General features: G+C 36.7%; 1 protein-coding gene and 1 pseudogene across 1 annotated transcript in view; both read left to right on the forward strand.

Annotated features, from left to right (window-relative positions):
* The window catches only part of SNX2 (sorting nexin 2), a gene marked incomplete at its 5' end in the record, with an annotated part of 61,284 nt that overhangs the window by 18,835 nt on the left and 26,971 nt on the right, over positions 1-15,478 (forward strand). Inside the window, 5 exon segments of the mRNA NM_001260897.1 lie at positions 3,095-3,212; positions 7,517-7,680; positions 9,682-9,748; positions 9,890-9,933; positions 11,268-11,409. Of these exon segments, the coding sequence (NP_001247826.1) occupies positions 3,095-3,212; positions 7,517-7,680; positions 9,682-9,748; positions 9,890-9,933; positions 11,268-11,409 (535 nt within the window).
* On the forward strand, positions 3,921-4,051 carry LOC114679189 (small nucleolar RNA U13; annotated as a pseudogene).

A 15,478-nucleotide genomic window follows, 5' to 3' on the forward strand; every position in this document is an offset into this window, starting at 1 on the left:
GGTGTCAAAACTATGAGTACCCAAGGTATTAGCAATATGAGCATTCAGTTATGATAAGAATACATCATACATTGTGAATAGTTTACATGTATTGTAGCTGTATTGTATGTGTATTGTAATCTTTACTTCAACGGTCGTGTCTATTTTAACTTAAGAGGAAAAATAATCTGCTTTATTTATTCAGATATTTGCCATTTTTGTTGCTTTTCCTTTACCCAAGGTTTGCTCTTGTAATTTTTCTTTTTAGCATAAAGAATTTCCTTCAGCATTAGTTTTTGAGCAGATCTGTTGGTGATGAATATTCTTAATTTGTACTTCATCTGAAAACTTTATTTCACCTTCAGTCCTGAAGGATGTTTTCACTGCTTATAGGTTTCTGGGTCAATAAATCTTTTTCTTTTTTTTTTTTTTTTTTTTGGAGACGGAGTCTCACTCTGTCACCCAGGCTGGAGTGCAGTGGCCGGATCTCAGCTCACTGCAAGCTCCGCCTCCCGGGTTCACGCCATTCTCCCGCCTCAGCCTCCCGAGTAGCTACAGGCGCCTGCCACCTCGCCCGGCTAAGTTTTTGTATTTTTAGTAGAGACGGGGTTTCACTGTGTTACCCAGGATGGTCTCGATCTCCTGACCTCGTGATCCGCCCGTCTCGGCCTCCCAAAGTGCTGGGATTACAGGCTTGAGCCACCGCGCCCGGCCAATAAATCTTTCAACACTTTGAAAGTATTCTTCCACTGCGTTGCAGCCTTTGTGAATTCTGATGAGAAATCCACAGTTGTTTGAATTGGTATTCCCCTGTGAAAATATGTTGTTTTTCTCCAGCTGCTTATATTTTTTCCCCTATAGCTTCTGTTTTCATCAGTTTGAATCTAACGTGTGTAGGCATAGTATTCTTTGATTTTAGCCTCATTGAGGTTTGCTGAGCTTCTTGAATCTGTACATTTATATCTTTCACCAAATTCGGGAAATTTCAGCTGCTGTTTTTTTAAGTACTTCTGCAACAATCTTTCATCCTTCCTTCTGGAACATTTTGGTATTTTCCCATAGGTCTTTGAGGCTTTGTTCGTTTTTTCAACTTCTTTTCTCAGGAGAAGTTATCTTTGTTATTCAGATTGGATATTTTCTATAGATTGATTTTCAATTGCACTAACTTTGCTCTGTCAATAACAATAACAACCCATTATTCTCTTCAGTAACAGCTCATTCTGTTATTGCACTTATGTGAACTTTTTGTTTTAGGTAATTTTTTTTTTTTCCGGTTCTAACATTTTCTTTTCTTTTTTTTTTGGTAGCAGCTTTCTTTTTTTGCAGCAGCTTCTGTTTCTTTGCTGATAGCTGTCATTTCATTCACTTCAGATATGTTTACCTTTACTTCATACAGTATAGTTAGAAATGCTTTTAAAAGTTTTAAAAATAATACATTCAACATCTGGGTTATTTCTAGGTTGACATCTGTTGATTGTCTTTTTCTCTTAAGATTTGGTCACATTTTTTGGACTCTTTATGACAAATAATTTTGGACTATATCTTAAACATCCAAAATATTATATTGTGTAGACTCTGCATCCTGTTATAATCCTTTGGAGACTATTGGGATTTTTTGCTTATTTTTTTGTTTTGTCAGGCAATCAACTTGCTTAGGTTCAGATTACAAATTCTGTTTTGCCTTCTGTGGGCAGTGGTTCTAATCTCAGTTCAGTTTTCAAAGCTTTTGCTTCTTCGGGTCTGTCTCATGCAGGCATCACTCAGGTCTTAATCTGGGACTTTGACAGTGACCCAAGTATCAATTGAGTTTTCCAGTCTGTGAGAATTGCTGTGCTGTTTGGCTACACGTGTGCTGCTCAGGGTTGACCCTGAGATTTGCACACATTCAGTCTCAGAATTAGGGGATCCCCTTCTCTAGGTTTTTCTCTGGGATTTTCCCCACATTCTTCAGTTTACAAGACTGCCCCCCACCCCTGCCCCCTCCCCCACACACACATACAAAAATTAGCGGGATGTGGTGGTGCATGCCTGTAATCCCAGCTACTCAGGAGGCTGAGGCAGGAGAATCGCTTGAACCTGAGAGGTGGAGGTGGAGGTGGAGGTGGTGGTTGCAGTGAGCCAAGATTGCATCATTGCACTCTAGCCTGGGCAATAGAGTGAGACTCTGTCTCAAAAAAAAAAAAAAGGCACAAGAATAGTCATTAGCTTATATGAAATATAAATGTCTTGAGAAGTCACATTTTCAGTTTGATGCGATAGAAATTTTAGAATAATTGGTCTTAATTCAACTAGTAGTAAATTTTCCTCTTATAGTAAAGCAGTGCTTTGAACTTCTTGGACATGCAGCATGTTTTCAGGATCTGTTGAGTCACGTGGAATTTTGGTGTTTGGGTATATCTGCCTCCACCAGGATAAAAAACAAACATATCAATAACAAAAACAAAATTAGGGATTTTTGAAAATCAAGGGACATGATATGGTTTTGGTTCTGCTGTATATGACTGTGTAAAATATTAAATTTGGTTTTTGTTAATTATAACTTAGTATGACAAACTAGTACCTCTAAAAAGGATGACTAGAAAAGGTTTTCTGGCCAGGGGCGTTGGCACACACCTGCAATCCCAGCACTTTGAGAGGCTGAGGTGGGAGGATCACTTGAGCTCAGGAGTTCAAGCTGGGCAACGTGGTGAAACCCCATCTCTACAAACAAACAAAAAACAAAAATTAACCAGGTTTGGTGATGTACACTTTTAGTCCCAGCTCCCCTGGAGGCTGAGGTAGAAGGATCGTTTGAGCCTGGGAGGTCAAGGCTGCAGTGAACCAAGCTCACATCACTACACTCCAGCCTGGGCCATAGAGTGAGACCCTTTCTCAAAAATAGAAAGAAAAAAAGGTTTTCTTTTTTAAATCATAAGTGACTTTTTGTTAAGAAAGATGATGAGTTAAAAGTGTGTTATTAGTTCATTCTTACTCTCAGAGGAGGAAATATAAATAGCTGTTCTTGTTCTTTCCTCCATTCTTACCAAGAGAATGTTCTATTTCTGTAGTACATGGTGACAGAGTTATAACAGGTAAACATGCCAATCCTTTACCTATTATTGTTCTTTTGTAACAGTCAAGTCCATCATCTCCAGAACCAGCTAGTCTTCCTGCAGAAGATATTAGTGCAAACTCCAATGGCCCAAAACCCACAGAAGTTGGATTAGATGATGACAGAGAAGATCTTTTTGCAGGTAATTGTCATGTCTTTATTTTTTAATAATGGTCAATTGCAGTATATTTTCTATTAGATAGAAAATATCTAAAACAAAACTGAAATTCTGTGTAAAGTGTTAGTGGCAGCTCTTGTAACAACTTAGAAGGATGGGGAATTTCCAGTCACATCACTGTATGAAAAATGTGCACTGTCACAGAGAAGCAAAAATGTGGTTCTTTCTGGCTGTAAGCATTTGAGAATAAATTATATATTATAATTTGATTGGGGGCAGTACTTAGATGCAAAAGACTAATGATTGTGATACTCATACTTTGGGAAATAGCAATGATTGTACTTTTTTGTTGCTTATAAGTTGTCACAAAGCAAAATTAAACTATGGATTTAAAAATTATTCTATATTTATGTTTGAAAGCTGTTTTAATAAATTGCTGTGCCATTTACCATCTGTTCTATTTGACCCACTTTTAGGTGAATAAATTGATGCTTAAGGGATTTGTTTTTGATACAGGGGCAGGATTTGGTGTAGTTCATCCTAACTTAAGAAAAAAGGACTCTTTTTGACAATTATCTGCTTTAAAATTAAAATTAATGTTTTAATATTAAAAAGCAACATCTTCCTTAAAATTAATGACACAAAAATGAAAATGGTAAATTTTATTTTATGTGTTTAATAGCCTAATTTACCTAAACTGGCTTTCATTGAGTTAAAACTTAATATGAATGGATTCTTTTGTGGCTCATAAGCTTGGGATTTTCACACTAAACATTTTAACTCAAGATTGAGACTTCACACTAATCTGTGAGATGTGCCTCCCTCAAACTTTGCTATAGTATTGGCACATTACCCATCTCACATGAAAAAGGAAAAAGAAAAAAAGATAAAAAATGAATAATTATGTTCTCAACTTTCATAGTGGTTCAATATTCAAACCATTCTGTGTTTTTGTACAAACATGCTTGAAGATACAATCCTCCATCACAAAAATCCATATAATTTACACCTTGATTCAGTCCATGAGAAGTTGTCACTGCAGATGAATTCACATATTTTATTGTGTCACAAAATTAAAAGTATGATACCACACACCATCATGTTCTTTCTTTAAAATTTTAAGCCACCTAACAACTTAGAGTTAAAATCACAGTTAACCAAAGTTGTAATATTACAGTATTTGTTATTATGTCCTTTCGTGGACTTTTTTCCAGGCAATCTTTCAAAGTTGTTTCATGGTATTTGTATCTTATGCTAAAATATGACACAAGTTCTTTCTCTACTTATCAAGTACTAATCTAAAATTCTGTGTATTCTTTTAATAGTATAGGGTCATACAAAGAGGTTTTAAATTATTCATTTTCTTAAAGACTCCTTCACCCAATAATCTCAGATTTCTATGTAGATGAGCATGTTTAAACCTTACTGTAACAACAGAACTGTGTCTGTGTGTGTTTGTGTACATGTGAGGTTTTTTTTTTTCTTGACAGTATGCACAACTGATCAAAGAGTTAGCCAAGTGAGCACTATACAGTGATATTTGCCCACTTAGCTTGGTTAGAATAAAAATTAAAAACAATTTTTAGGTAGGTTCTCACTCTGTCACCTAAGCTGGAGTGTGTAGTGGTGCCATCATAGCTCACAGCAGCTTCGAACTCCTGGGCACAAACAATTCTCCCACCCTTGCTTCTCAAGTAGCTAAGTCTACAGACATGTGCCACCATACCTGGATAATTTATTCATGTTTTGTAGAGATAGGATCTTGCTGTGTTGCCCAGGCTGGTCTTGAACTCCTGGCCTCAAACAGTCCTCCCACCTGGGCCTCCCAAATTATTGGTATTACAGGGGTGAGCCACTGAGCCCAGCCAGAAAAATCTTTATAGTGTTTTATTCTACCTAGCAGTCTATACTAAATTCTGTGAATCAAATATGGTGAATATCAGTGTTTGTTTTAAAAAAAGAGAGAGATGGTAACTAAAGAACAATAAACATAGTCATCTGTCTCCTTTGTTAACCTAAAAATAGAAACCTTTTCTATGCTTTAGCTTTCATCTTAAACTCAGCTGTATTTCATAATGACATCATTAAGTGACTGAAGACCTAATCTGATGATTTTTGTATGAATGAATGAATAGTACACTTGGTTCTTATTTATAATACATTTTAACAGGTGTAGCATTCCTCCTTCTATGGAGGAGTATGGTTCTAGGAAACTGTAATAGGAAGCAGCATATGTTACTGGGATGGTGAAAACTATTGTTCAGTAATGAGAAAACTATACTTGATTTGTTCCTCCTATACCAAAGGAAAGAATATAGATATTGCTGTAGTGACATTGACATAATCTGTTTATACATGTCTCAAAGCATGTCTCCAAGGAACATTTAATCTTTATAGTTAGCACCTATGAAGCATCTTCCTGAACCTTTAGGTCTGCTTTAAATTAAACCTTGTGAATTTGTAATATATTGGTTTAATTAAGCTAAAAGGTGTCATGAAGAAAATTTAAGACAGATTATATATTAGTATGTTGAATCTAAATCCTACAGTTTTTGAATGAAGCAGCCTGTTAGTGTAAATAACACAAAACTCAGTATCAGTAAAGTAAAATGTTATTAAAAAGTTTAAATGACTTCATCTATACTGATTTCTCAGTAAAGTTACTATCTCTCACAATATTTTGCCTGTGAGTCTGTTGCCAAATAGCAGTGTCTCTTTCAGATTCTGGGGTTTTTGTTTTCTTTGGTGCTTGCTGTTTTGCTTATTGTTGTAAAGATCTCACACTTGTAGCTTTGATATACTGCTTTTTTACTTTATCGTATTACTCATTGGTTTCATTTCTTTACAAAAAGAGTAATAAATACCATTAATCTTCACAGCCTAAAGTTGCATATAAGCTTTTATTTTGTTTTGGTAGGCTTATCTATATCCTGTTTCAACATCTATAGTCCATTTTCCTTCTTCTGGTTACGGTAATTTGAAAGATTTTTAGTTATTGATCATTTTCGCTTTTAATATGAAAAAGAGATCATTTATACTAAGTAAAGATCTCATCAATATGAGATAACCAGTAAACATAGCTTGATAAAATGTTGACATGTATAACCTTATTTCAGGTAAATATGCTATTACTGCTATACCTTGAGGTATTAAGATTAAAATGGTTCACTGACTATCATTACCACCATCTTGAACCTCTAAGAATCTAAGAACCTCAGGTTAGAAACCACTGGCCTGGTCCTGTGTTTTCCTTGAGGTCCTGCCTTCCTTTCCTAGTATCAATTCTACAAACCAGCAAAGTTGTGGTTTACATTATGGCCATCAATTGTAATTTTCCCTTTCCTGGCTCTGCTTTTTGCATATGCTATTATTCCATTTTCATTGAATTCTTCCTTCATTTTTTCTCTACCCATTTCAGTCTTCTCAGATCCATTTTGTAAACTGTTCTTGATTTTTGTCTCCTGTCTCAACTCAAATTGCAGTGTTTGTTCTATAGCTTATGTAGCAATTACATGTCTTATAACATTCTTTTCATTGTTTGCCTGGCTATTATTTAAGTCTTTTATTATTATTTAACATCCCACATGCTTATGTCTTGTTTTCCCCAACTAGATTATAAACTCTCTGAGGGCAGGTATGATATTTTACATTTTTGTGTGTTTTTCCGTTGCACTTAGCACAATGTTATGTAGCCTGTAGACATTCAGTATTGATTTGGTTTGATTTTTTAAAAATTATTAGTATTAGATTTTTCAAGTGAGTGGGCATTTTAGTTTAAAACCTAAACACGTATTTGTTTTGTATCATATTTGTGTATCCAATTAATATCCAGTAATCTTTAGCAATTAATTGCTTTAGATTACTAACTTTGTAGCTTTTCCTAACCAGTTTTTAATCCAAGTTAAAATAGTTGTGGGCAGACTTCCACCATAAAATTTGTGTTTATATGTATAAAATAATCATAATATTAGTGTAAATAAATATTTGAAAGGTAAGTTACCGCAAGTGTAAGATGTTACAAATCCAAACACAAATGTGGAATCATCTACATCATTGCTTTTCTTTCAGCCTTATCCCTACCACTAGTATAATTAAGCTAACTTAATAGGATTCTTTCTAAAACCAACAAAGTTACAGTTGATTTTAAAGTTGTGGTAAATAACTAAGGAAGGATGCATAAAATTCCTTTGTCACAATTATTTTTAAATGATATTATTTTTTATTTGTGGGTAATATAAAAATATTTTTTATAATCCATTAACTGCTATGTAGAATATTGGGGGTTTGCTTGCCAGTGTTCTTAACTAACTTGTTTAATCTATGTCTAGAAGCCACAGAAGAAGTTTCTTTGGACAGCCCTGAAAGGGAACCTATCCTATCCTCGGAACCTTCTCCTGCAGTCACACCTGTCACTCCTACGACACTAATTGCTCCTAGAATTGAATCAAAGAGTATGTCTGCTCCCGTGATCTTTGATAGATCCAGGGAAGAGGTACAGGAAAATGTATTCTAAATTAATATGTAAATATATATCTTTTTTTCCCCACCCAACATCACTCTGCTGTTAGTCATTTCTAATCAAAGCCTTTCAGACATTTTGGGAAAAGAATTTTGGACTAAATAAGTTACGGGATCTGGCTTCCATCTCCCCCACTCTACCCAGTGACCTGGGTGTATCATTTACCTAGTTAAGTGAAGGAGTTTGTCATTTCTGATTTTATGATAATAGCGTGTGTTTCCCTGGGTTTCTCTGTTGGTCAGATGATATATAAAAGTGCTTTGAAAACTGTTAATCACAATAAAGTGGTATTTTGTGTAAATTTATTTGATAAAATTTGTAATAAATACTATTAATACTTAAAGGTTGCTATTGAAAAAGAAGGGAGGATGTATATCAGTTAAAGAACATTCTCATGATTTGGCAGTAATTTCTGACAAGGTGAATTTGGAAAAGAAAAATGAGGTTATTTCAATGGCAAAATTATATATTTAAAAGTCATTCATGGAAATAATGTCATTAAAATGACCATGATCAAATAACCACATACAAAAATATGAATAATCTCGCAAACATAATATTAAGGGAAATAAGACATAAAAGAACACTGATGTAGTTCTAATATATGAACTTTAAAAACAGGTAAAACTAAGGTACAGTGTTAGATGTCAGGGTAGTGGTTATTTTGGCAGGTAAAGAATGGGTTGTAACTGGAGGGGAAGCATTAGAGGGCCTCCTGAGCTGTAGTGATGATGCTTATTTATGATCTAGGTTCTGGTTACAAAGATGTGTTCACTTTGTGAAGACTTATTGAACTGTACACTTAAAATTTATATACTCTTATGTAATGATTTTTTAAAGTTTTACTTTAAAAATATCTGTACAAGAAGACGACCTTGAAATAAAACAATTATGGTTCAAAACACTTTTCATTTAGATACTGTTAGACTATTAATAATTGCCTCGAAAAATTTGCAAAGTTGAATAATCTCTGAACTTTGTGCTTGAGAATAACAAAGCTTTCCTGCAGAGCTAATGTTTGAATTGCTTATTTTTAATGGCATTTACAAGGGCTTCTCTGAAGTCTCGACATAGGGTTATCATTTTTCCCACTTACTGCTTTTTCATTGAGGTTTATAATGCTTTCCTTGGCCTCCAGAAGAACATGTGTTTATTAGATAATTCGAGAAATCTTGATACTAAAGTTGCTTTTCAGTATAATCACTTCTGCTGGTATGTAAGGTTCTACTGATAAAAGTAATGAGTACCTACCTCCTTGGTATTAAGGGGTAGAGACAGAACTTTGAAAAATGCTAGTATTAAAATTAATTAAAGAGGTAATTTTTTAATAATCTGAATCTCAAGATTCAGTATATAGAACAAAAAAATCCCACAATATTTGTACAAAAAGACTAAAACATTTTTTTCTGCATCTGAGGAATTAACACGAGATTTTGGGCTGGGTGCAGTGGTTCACACCTGTAATCCCAGCACTTTGGGAGGCCGAGGTGGTCAGATCACCTGAGGTCAGCAGTTCGAAACCAGCCTGGCCAACATGGTGAAACCCTGTCTCTACTAAAAATACAAAAATCACCTGGGTGTGGTGGCAGACACCTGTAATCCCAACTACTTGAGAGGCCGAGGCATGAGAATTGCTTGAACCCAGCAGGCAGAGGTTGCAGTGAGCTGAGATTGAGCCACTGCATTCCCACCTGGGCAACAGAGTGAGACTCTGTCTTTAAAAAAAAAGAAAAACTTGTTACTTCTCCAGATGGTCTTTATCGTGTCTGTGTGTGTGTGTGTGTGTGTGTGTGTATTTTGTTTGTGAAGTCAAGAAATGTGAAAGTTTTTATTGTTTTTCAAAAGTGAAGTGCTGGGTGGCTAAATTATTTGTTTTGACAGTGACTCTTACAGAAAATAGATGATAAAAATTAGTGTCATGACAATAATTTAAATTATAATTTTTAATGCCAAAAAATAAATTATACTTTCTAGATTGAAGAAGAAGCAAATGGGGATATTTTTGACATAGAAATTGGTGTATCAGATCCAGAGAAAGTTGGTGAGTCAATATTTATGATATTTTGTATTTGCTTTTTATTAGTTTGTTGGTTTAGTATTGTTTTTCTTCATCAGTATAGTATTAAATGAGTTTTATTTTTATGCACGTGATTTTAATAGTAGTGTTTGACTTTTTTTGTAGGTGATGGCATGAATGCCTATATGGCATATAGAGTAACAACAAAGGTGAGCTTTTTGTGCTTTTAAAAAAACTATTGAGCCCTCATTATGTGTAGTATGAGGATATGGCTATGATTGAGGTAGAAGTGATCCCTGTCTTTATAAAGGGTACCACCTAATAAAGATTGCCAAGAAATAGGTACAATGAGTTGTGAGTGGTTTGATATGTAGTGTTCAGTGAGAGTATGCAGGATGGGACCTAATTCAGACCTCAAGATGCCTAAGCCAAGACATAGGTGTGGAAAATGATGGGGAGGAGTAGGGGAAGAAGAAGAATGCTTGTTCCAGGTGAGGAATTTGCTTGTGCAAAAGCCAAAAGTCAGGAAAGCATTGTGCTTTCTAGAATCTCTTAGAAGTGATGCATGATTGAATTGTTTAGCAGTAAGACTTCGTGTATTATGAGCAGCCACACTTTAAGGAGTTTAGCTTCATCCTAAGTATAATGGAGAGCCATTAAAGAAGTTCAGAGAAGAGTGGCACAATTAGGTTTTTGTTTTAGAAATATTTCTTTGGCCTCAGTATGAATTGGGAGGGTCAAAGTAGAGGTCAGGATTTCCAGTTAAAGGGACACTGCAATGATTAAAGGATTGTATCCCTTCAAATCTTAGAATGTCTGTCACAGCACTTCTAGCTGTGAGCAGTAATACTTTATACTAAGAAAATGGTTCTGGAGATGAGTGAAGTAAGTGTCTTTTTGAGTTACCTAGGAGGTAGAATTGACAGGACTTGGATGTAAGTGATGAGGAAGGAGAGGGATGCCTAGGTTATTGACTAGAGGGACTTTGCAGCTGTGAGAGTAATCCATGCAGAAAGGCAACAGGGGCAGGAACACGGTGAGGATGGGGATGACAGTTGTTAATTAATTGGGTAAATATTCATTAAACACCTACCATGGTGTCAAACTTTGTTGCAAGCACTGGGGTAGAGTAGTAAACAATACAGACAAGGGCGGCATCTTATAGAACTTATGTTCCAGCAGGGGGAAATAGGGTAAGTTTGAAGTGCCAGTGAGATTTAAGTAGAGGGGTATTTGGATATATTGGACTGAAGCTTTGAAAGATACCTGGGCCAGATGTAAAGATTTAAGAATTGTTAGCATACATAGAGTGAATAAGATCAGTTAAGATAGAATAATGCAAATACTTTTTTGTCCTATTAAGGTTCTGTAAAATCTATGGTTTAGGTTTTTTTTAGTTAGAAACCTATATACCACATTAGTTAGATACTCTGCATTGTTTTTCAAAGTAGATATATGTGTGTGTTCACAATTATGTATAACATTAACTTGTGGAATAATTGCTTACTATTCAAAATTTGAAATGCCTCTTCTTCACTTGTAGACATCTCTTTCCATGTTCAGTAAGAGTGAATTTTCAGTGAAAAGAAGATTCAGTGACTTTCTTGGTTTGCACAGCAAATTAGCAAGCAAGTATTTACATGTTGGTTATATTGTGCCACCAGCTCCAGAAAAGAGTATAGTAGGTAAGCACAAATTTTTCAAAAATTAATTTTTGTTACTGTTACTAGTTCAGTTTTAACTGTATAGATTTGTAGATTTAATCATTCACTGTCAACATTTTATAATGCATAGAGATAACTGAATTTAAATATTTCATTTATACTAATCATGCATGGATTGAAGAATGTATTGGTAATAGTTTTATTTTCTAACACTTGAGGATTTTTGTTTATGTAATACAATAATGTTAAATATTGGGTTGAGGCCAGGTGTGGTGGCTCACACCTGTAATCCCAGCACTTAGGGAGGCCAAAGTGGGAAGATCACTTGAGGTTAGGAGTTCGAGACCAGCCTGGCCAACATGGTGAAACCCCTGTCTCTAGTAAAATACAAAAATTAGCCAGGCATGGTGGCACGTGCCTGTAATTCCAGCTAATTGGTGGGCAGAGGCAGGAGAATCACTTGAACTCAGAAGGCGGAGGTTGCAGTGAGCTGAGATCACGCCTGGGCAACAGAGTGAGACTCAGTCTCAAAAAAAAATTGGGGTTGAAATTCACCAAGTTAAAAGCAGTTGGAAACCCTAACCTTTTAGGGTCATTAGATTACGATTTTACTGAGTCACAATCAGAGAATACTTATTCTTAATATGTTAACATTTTTCTAAGGGATGGAGGTGTTAGACCCTCAGCTATACACTAGCCTTGGCTCATATAAGAGCTGTTTAAACTCATCTTAGTTCATTTTGTACCTCAATTTAGAGTTTAAAAACACTTCTACTTTTTTTGGGGGGGGTGGGGGATGGAGTCTCACTCTGTCATCCAGGCTGAGTGCAGTGGTGCGATCTTGGCTCACTGCAACCTTGGCTTCCTGGGTTCAAGTGATTCCCCTGCCCCAGCCTCCCGAGTAGCTGGGACTACAGGCACACACCACCACACCTGGCTAATGTTTTTTGTATCTTTAGTGTAGACGGGGTTTCACCATATTGGCCTGGCTGATCTTGAATTCCTGACCTTGTGATCCATTTGCCTTGACCTCCCAAAGTGCTGGGATTACAGGCGTGAGCCACTGTACCTGGCCACATTTGTATTTCTATAAGCAATAAAGACTTAGTTAAGAAACTGCAGAAAATTACAAAAGAGGAGGAAACCTCCATAGGCCCACCATTAACAGACATCTGTCATCTCAAAATTTTGTAGTATTTTATTCAATGCTTTTTCAGTCATACGTTTTTATTTACCTTTTTCTTTTTTTTCCCTTTAAAGTAATTATCTTCTCTGTATTGTTCACAGTTTTAGTACATGTGCTACCGAAGTGAGCACTACCATTACTTTTCTTTATACTTAGATTAATCTGAAAGTGTTTTTTTTTTTTTTTTTTTTTTTTTTGAGACAGAGTCTCGCTTTGCTGCCCAGGCTGGAGTGCAGTGGTGTGATCTTGGCTTGGTCATGGTGGCTCACGCCTGTAATCCCAGCACTTTGGGAGGCCAAGACAGGTGGATCACCTGAGGTCAGGAGTTCGAGACCAGCCTGGCCAACACAGTGAAATCCTGTCTCTACAAAAATACAAAAATTAGCTGGGCATGGTGGCTCCTGCCTGTAAATCCCAGCTACTCTGGAGGCTGAGGTGGGAGAATCACTTGAACCAGGGAGGCGGAGGTTGCAGTGAGCCAAGATTGCTCCATTGCACTCTAGGCTGGGCAACTGAGCGAGACTCCGTCTCAAAAAAAAAAAAAAAAAAGAATTTTGCTGATTTTTTTTTCCCCCCAAGCTGGTCTCAAACTCCTGGCCCCAAGCAGTCCTCCTGTCTGGCCTCCCAAAGTGGTGGGATTACAGACCGGAGCCACCATGCTCAGCCAAAATTTACTGATTTTTAAATTATTGTTTTTACTTTTTTAAACATTAGGTTTATAAAGCAATGTTATTAGTACCTGTTATGGTTTCAAAACCTAACGTATTTAGATGAATTTGTGATATTCTTTTTTTTTTTTTTTTTTTTGGAGACGGAGTCTCGCTCTGTTGCCCAGGCTGGAGTGCAGTGGCTGGATCTCAACTCACTGCAAGCTCCGCCAATCGGGTTTACACCATTCTCCTGCCTCAGCCTCCCGAGTAGCTGGGACTACAGGCGCCCGCCGCCTCGCCCGGCTAGTTTTTTGTATTTTTTAGTAGAGACGGGGTTTCACCGTGTTAGCCAGGATGGTCTCGATCTCCTGACCTCGTGATCCGCCCGTCTCGGCCTCCCAAAGTGCTGGGATTACAGGCTTGAGCCACCGCGCCCGGCCTCTTTTTTTTTTTTTAATTCAAAAATTGAGTTTAGTGGTTCTTTAACTTTTTGATCTTTCAAGACCCCTTTGTATTCTTAAAATTTGTTCAGGACCCTAAGGAACTTTTGTTTATGTGGGCTATATTTATGGACATTTCCTTTGAAAACATTTAAAAATTTGTATTTATTGTTTTAAAAATAACAATAAACTCATCATATGTGAAACATTTGTGAAATAAATTCTGCAAGACAAATTTAATAAGGGTGGCTTACTTTTTTTTCTTCTACATTTTTGCAAATCTCTAATTTCTGGCTTAATAGAGGATAATTGTATTCTTATATCTGCTTCTGCACTCAATTTGTTTTGAAATAACACATCATATTACCTTTGTAAAACTACACTGAACACTCATGAAATAATGAGAGTAAAAAAATCCAAATAATAGTTTAGTATTATGAAAATAGACTTTGTACCCACCCACCTGTCCCCCTTAAGGGTCTCTGAAACCCTCCAGGTATTCTGAACTGTATTTTAGAACCGCTAATCTTTAATAATCTTCTTTCTTTTTTTTTTTTTTTTTGAGACGGAGTCTCGCGCTGTGTCACCCAGGCTGGAGTGCAGTGGCGCGATCTCGGCTCACTGCAAGCTCCGCCTCCCAGGTTCACGCCATTCTCCTGCCTCAGCCTCCGAGTAGCTGGGACTACAGGCGCCCGCCACCACGCCCGGCTAGTTTTTTTTTGTATTTTTAGTAGAGACGGGGTTTCACCATGTTAGCCAGGATGGTCTCGATCTCCTGACCTCGTGATCCACCCGCCTCGGCCTCCCAAAGTGCTGGGATTACAGGCTTGAGCCACCGCGCCCGGCCAATAATCTTATTTCTTCTACTTTAGAACTGCTAATAATTTAATAATCGTATTTCTTCTACTCTAAACTATTGTGGTATTTTTGGCATCCTGTTATCTCTGTAGAGAACTTAAGTTTTATTTATCATAGTTTTTTTTATTAATGTCTTTTTTTGACTTCATTATGCAACATTTTTACATACCAAAAGAGGTAAAACAACATATTATTTTATCTCATTTTGGTAGCTGTATATGCTTAGTTAATCCTTATATGTTGACAAAAAAATTTTAAAAACTAAATTTTCATGCCTAAGGTCATTATGTTTCCAACTGCTTTTCTGCCTTAATAATCTTCAGTGTTCTATGAATTATTACAGTATGATAAATACCACATGTAAATTCAAAGTAGAAGTTAGAAACTAAATCCTAAGAGCATCCTTTTCTGTTACTGATTCTGACTGGCTCCAGATGTTAATAGGGGACAGTGACACAGATATATTTATGTTATCCATGTATCTGACCAGCCTAGCCTATTATAGCAGTGGTCCTGGCCAGGTGCAGTGGCTCATGCCTGTAATTCCAGCACTTTGGGTGGCTGAGGCGGGTGAATCACAAGGTCAGGAGATCGAGACCATCCTGCCTAACACGGTGAAACCCCCGTCTCTACTAAAAATGCAAAAAATAAAAATAAAAGTAGCCAGACGTGGTGGCATGCACCGGTAGTCCCAGCTACTCGGGAGGCTGAGGCAGGAGAATGACTCGAACCTGGGAGGCAGAGGTTGCAGTGAACCAAGATTGCGCCTCTGCTCTCTAGCCTGGGCGACAGAGTGAGACTCCGTCTCAAAAAAAAAAAAAAAAAAGTAAAAAAGGCAGTGGTTCCCAACCTTTTTGGCACCAGGAACAGGTTTCATGGAAGACAATTTTCCACGGATGGGGTTGGGGTGGGGCATGGTTTCAGGATGAAACTGTTCCACCTCAGATCATCGGCAC

This window comes from Macaca mulatta, chromosome 6 (genome assembly GCF_049350105.2).
Source record: "Macaca mulatta isolate MMU2019108-1 chromosome 6, T2T-MMU8v2.0, whole genome shotgun sequence".
NCBI classification, from domain to species: domain Eukaryota; kingdom Metazoa; phylum Chordata; class Mammalia; order Primates; family Cercopithecidae; genus Macaca; species Macaca mulatta.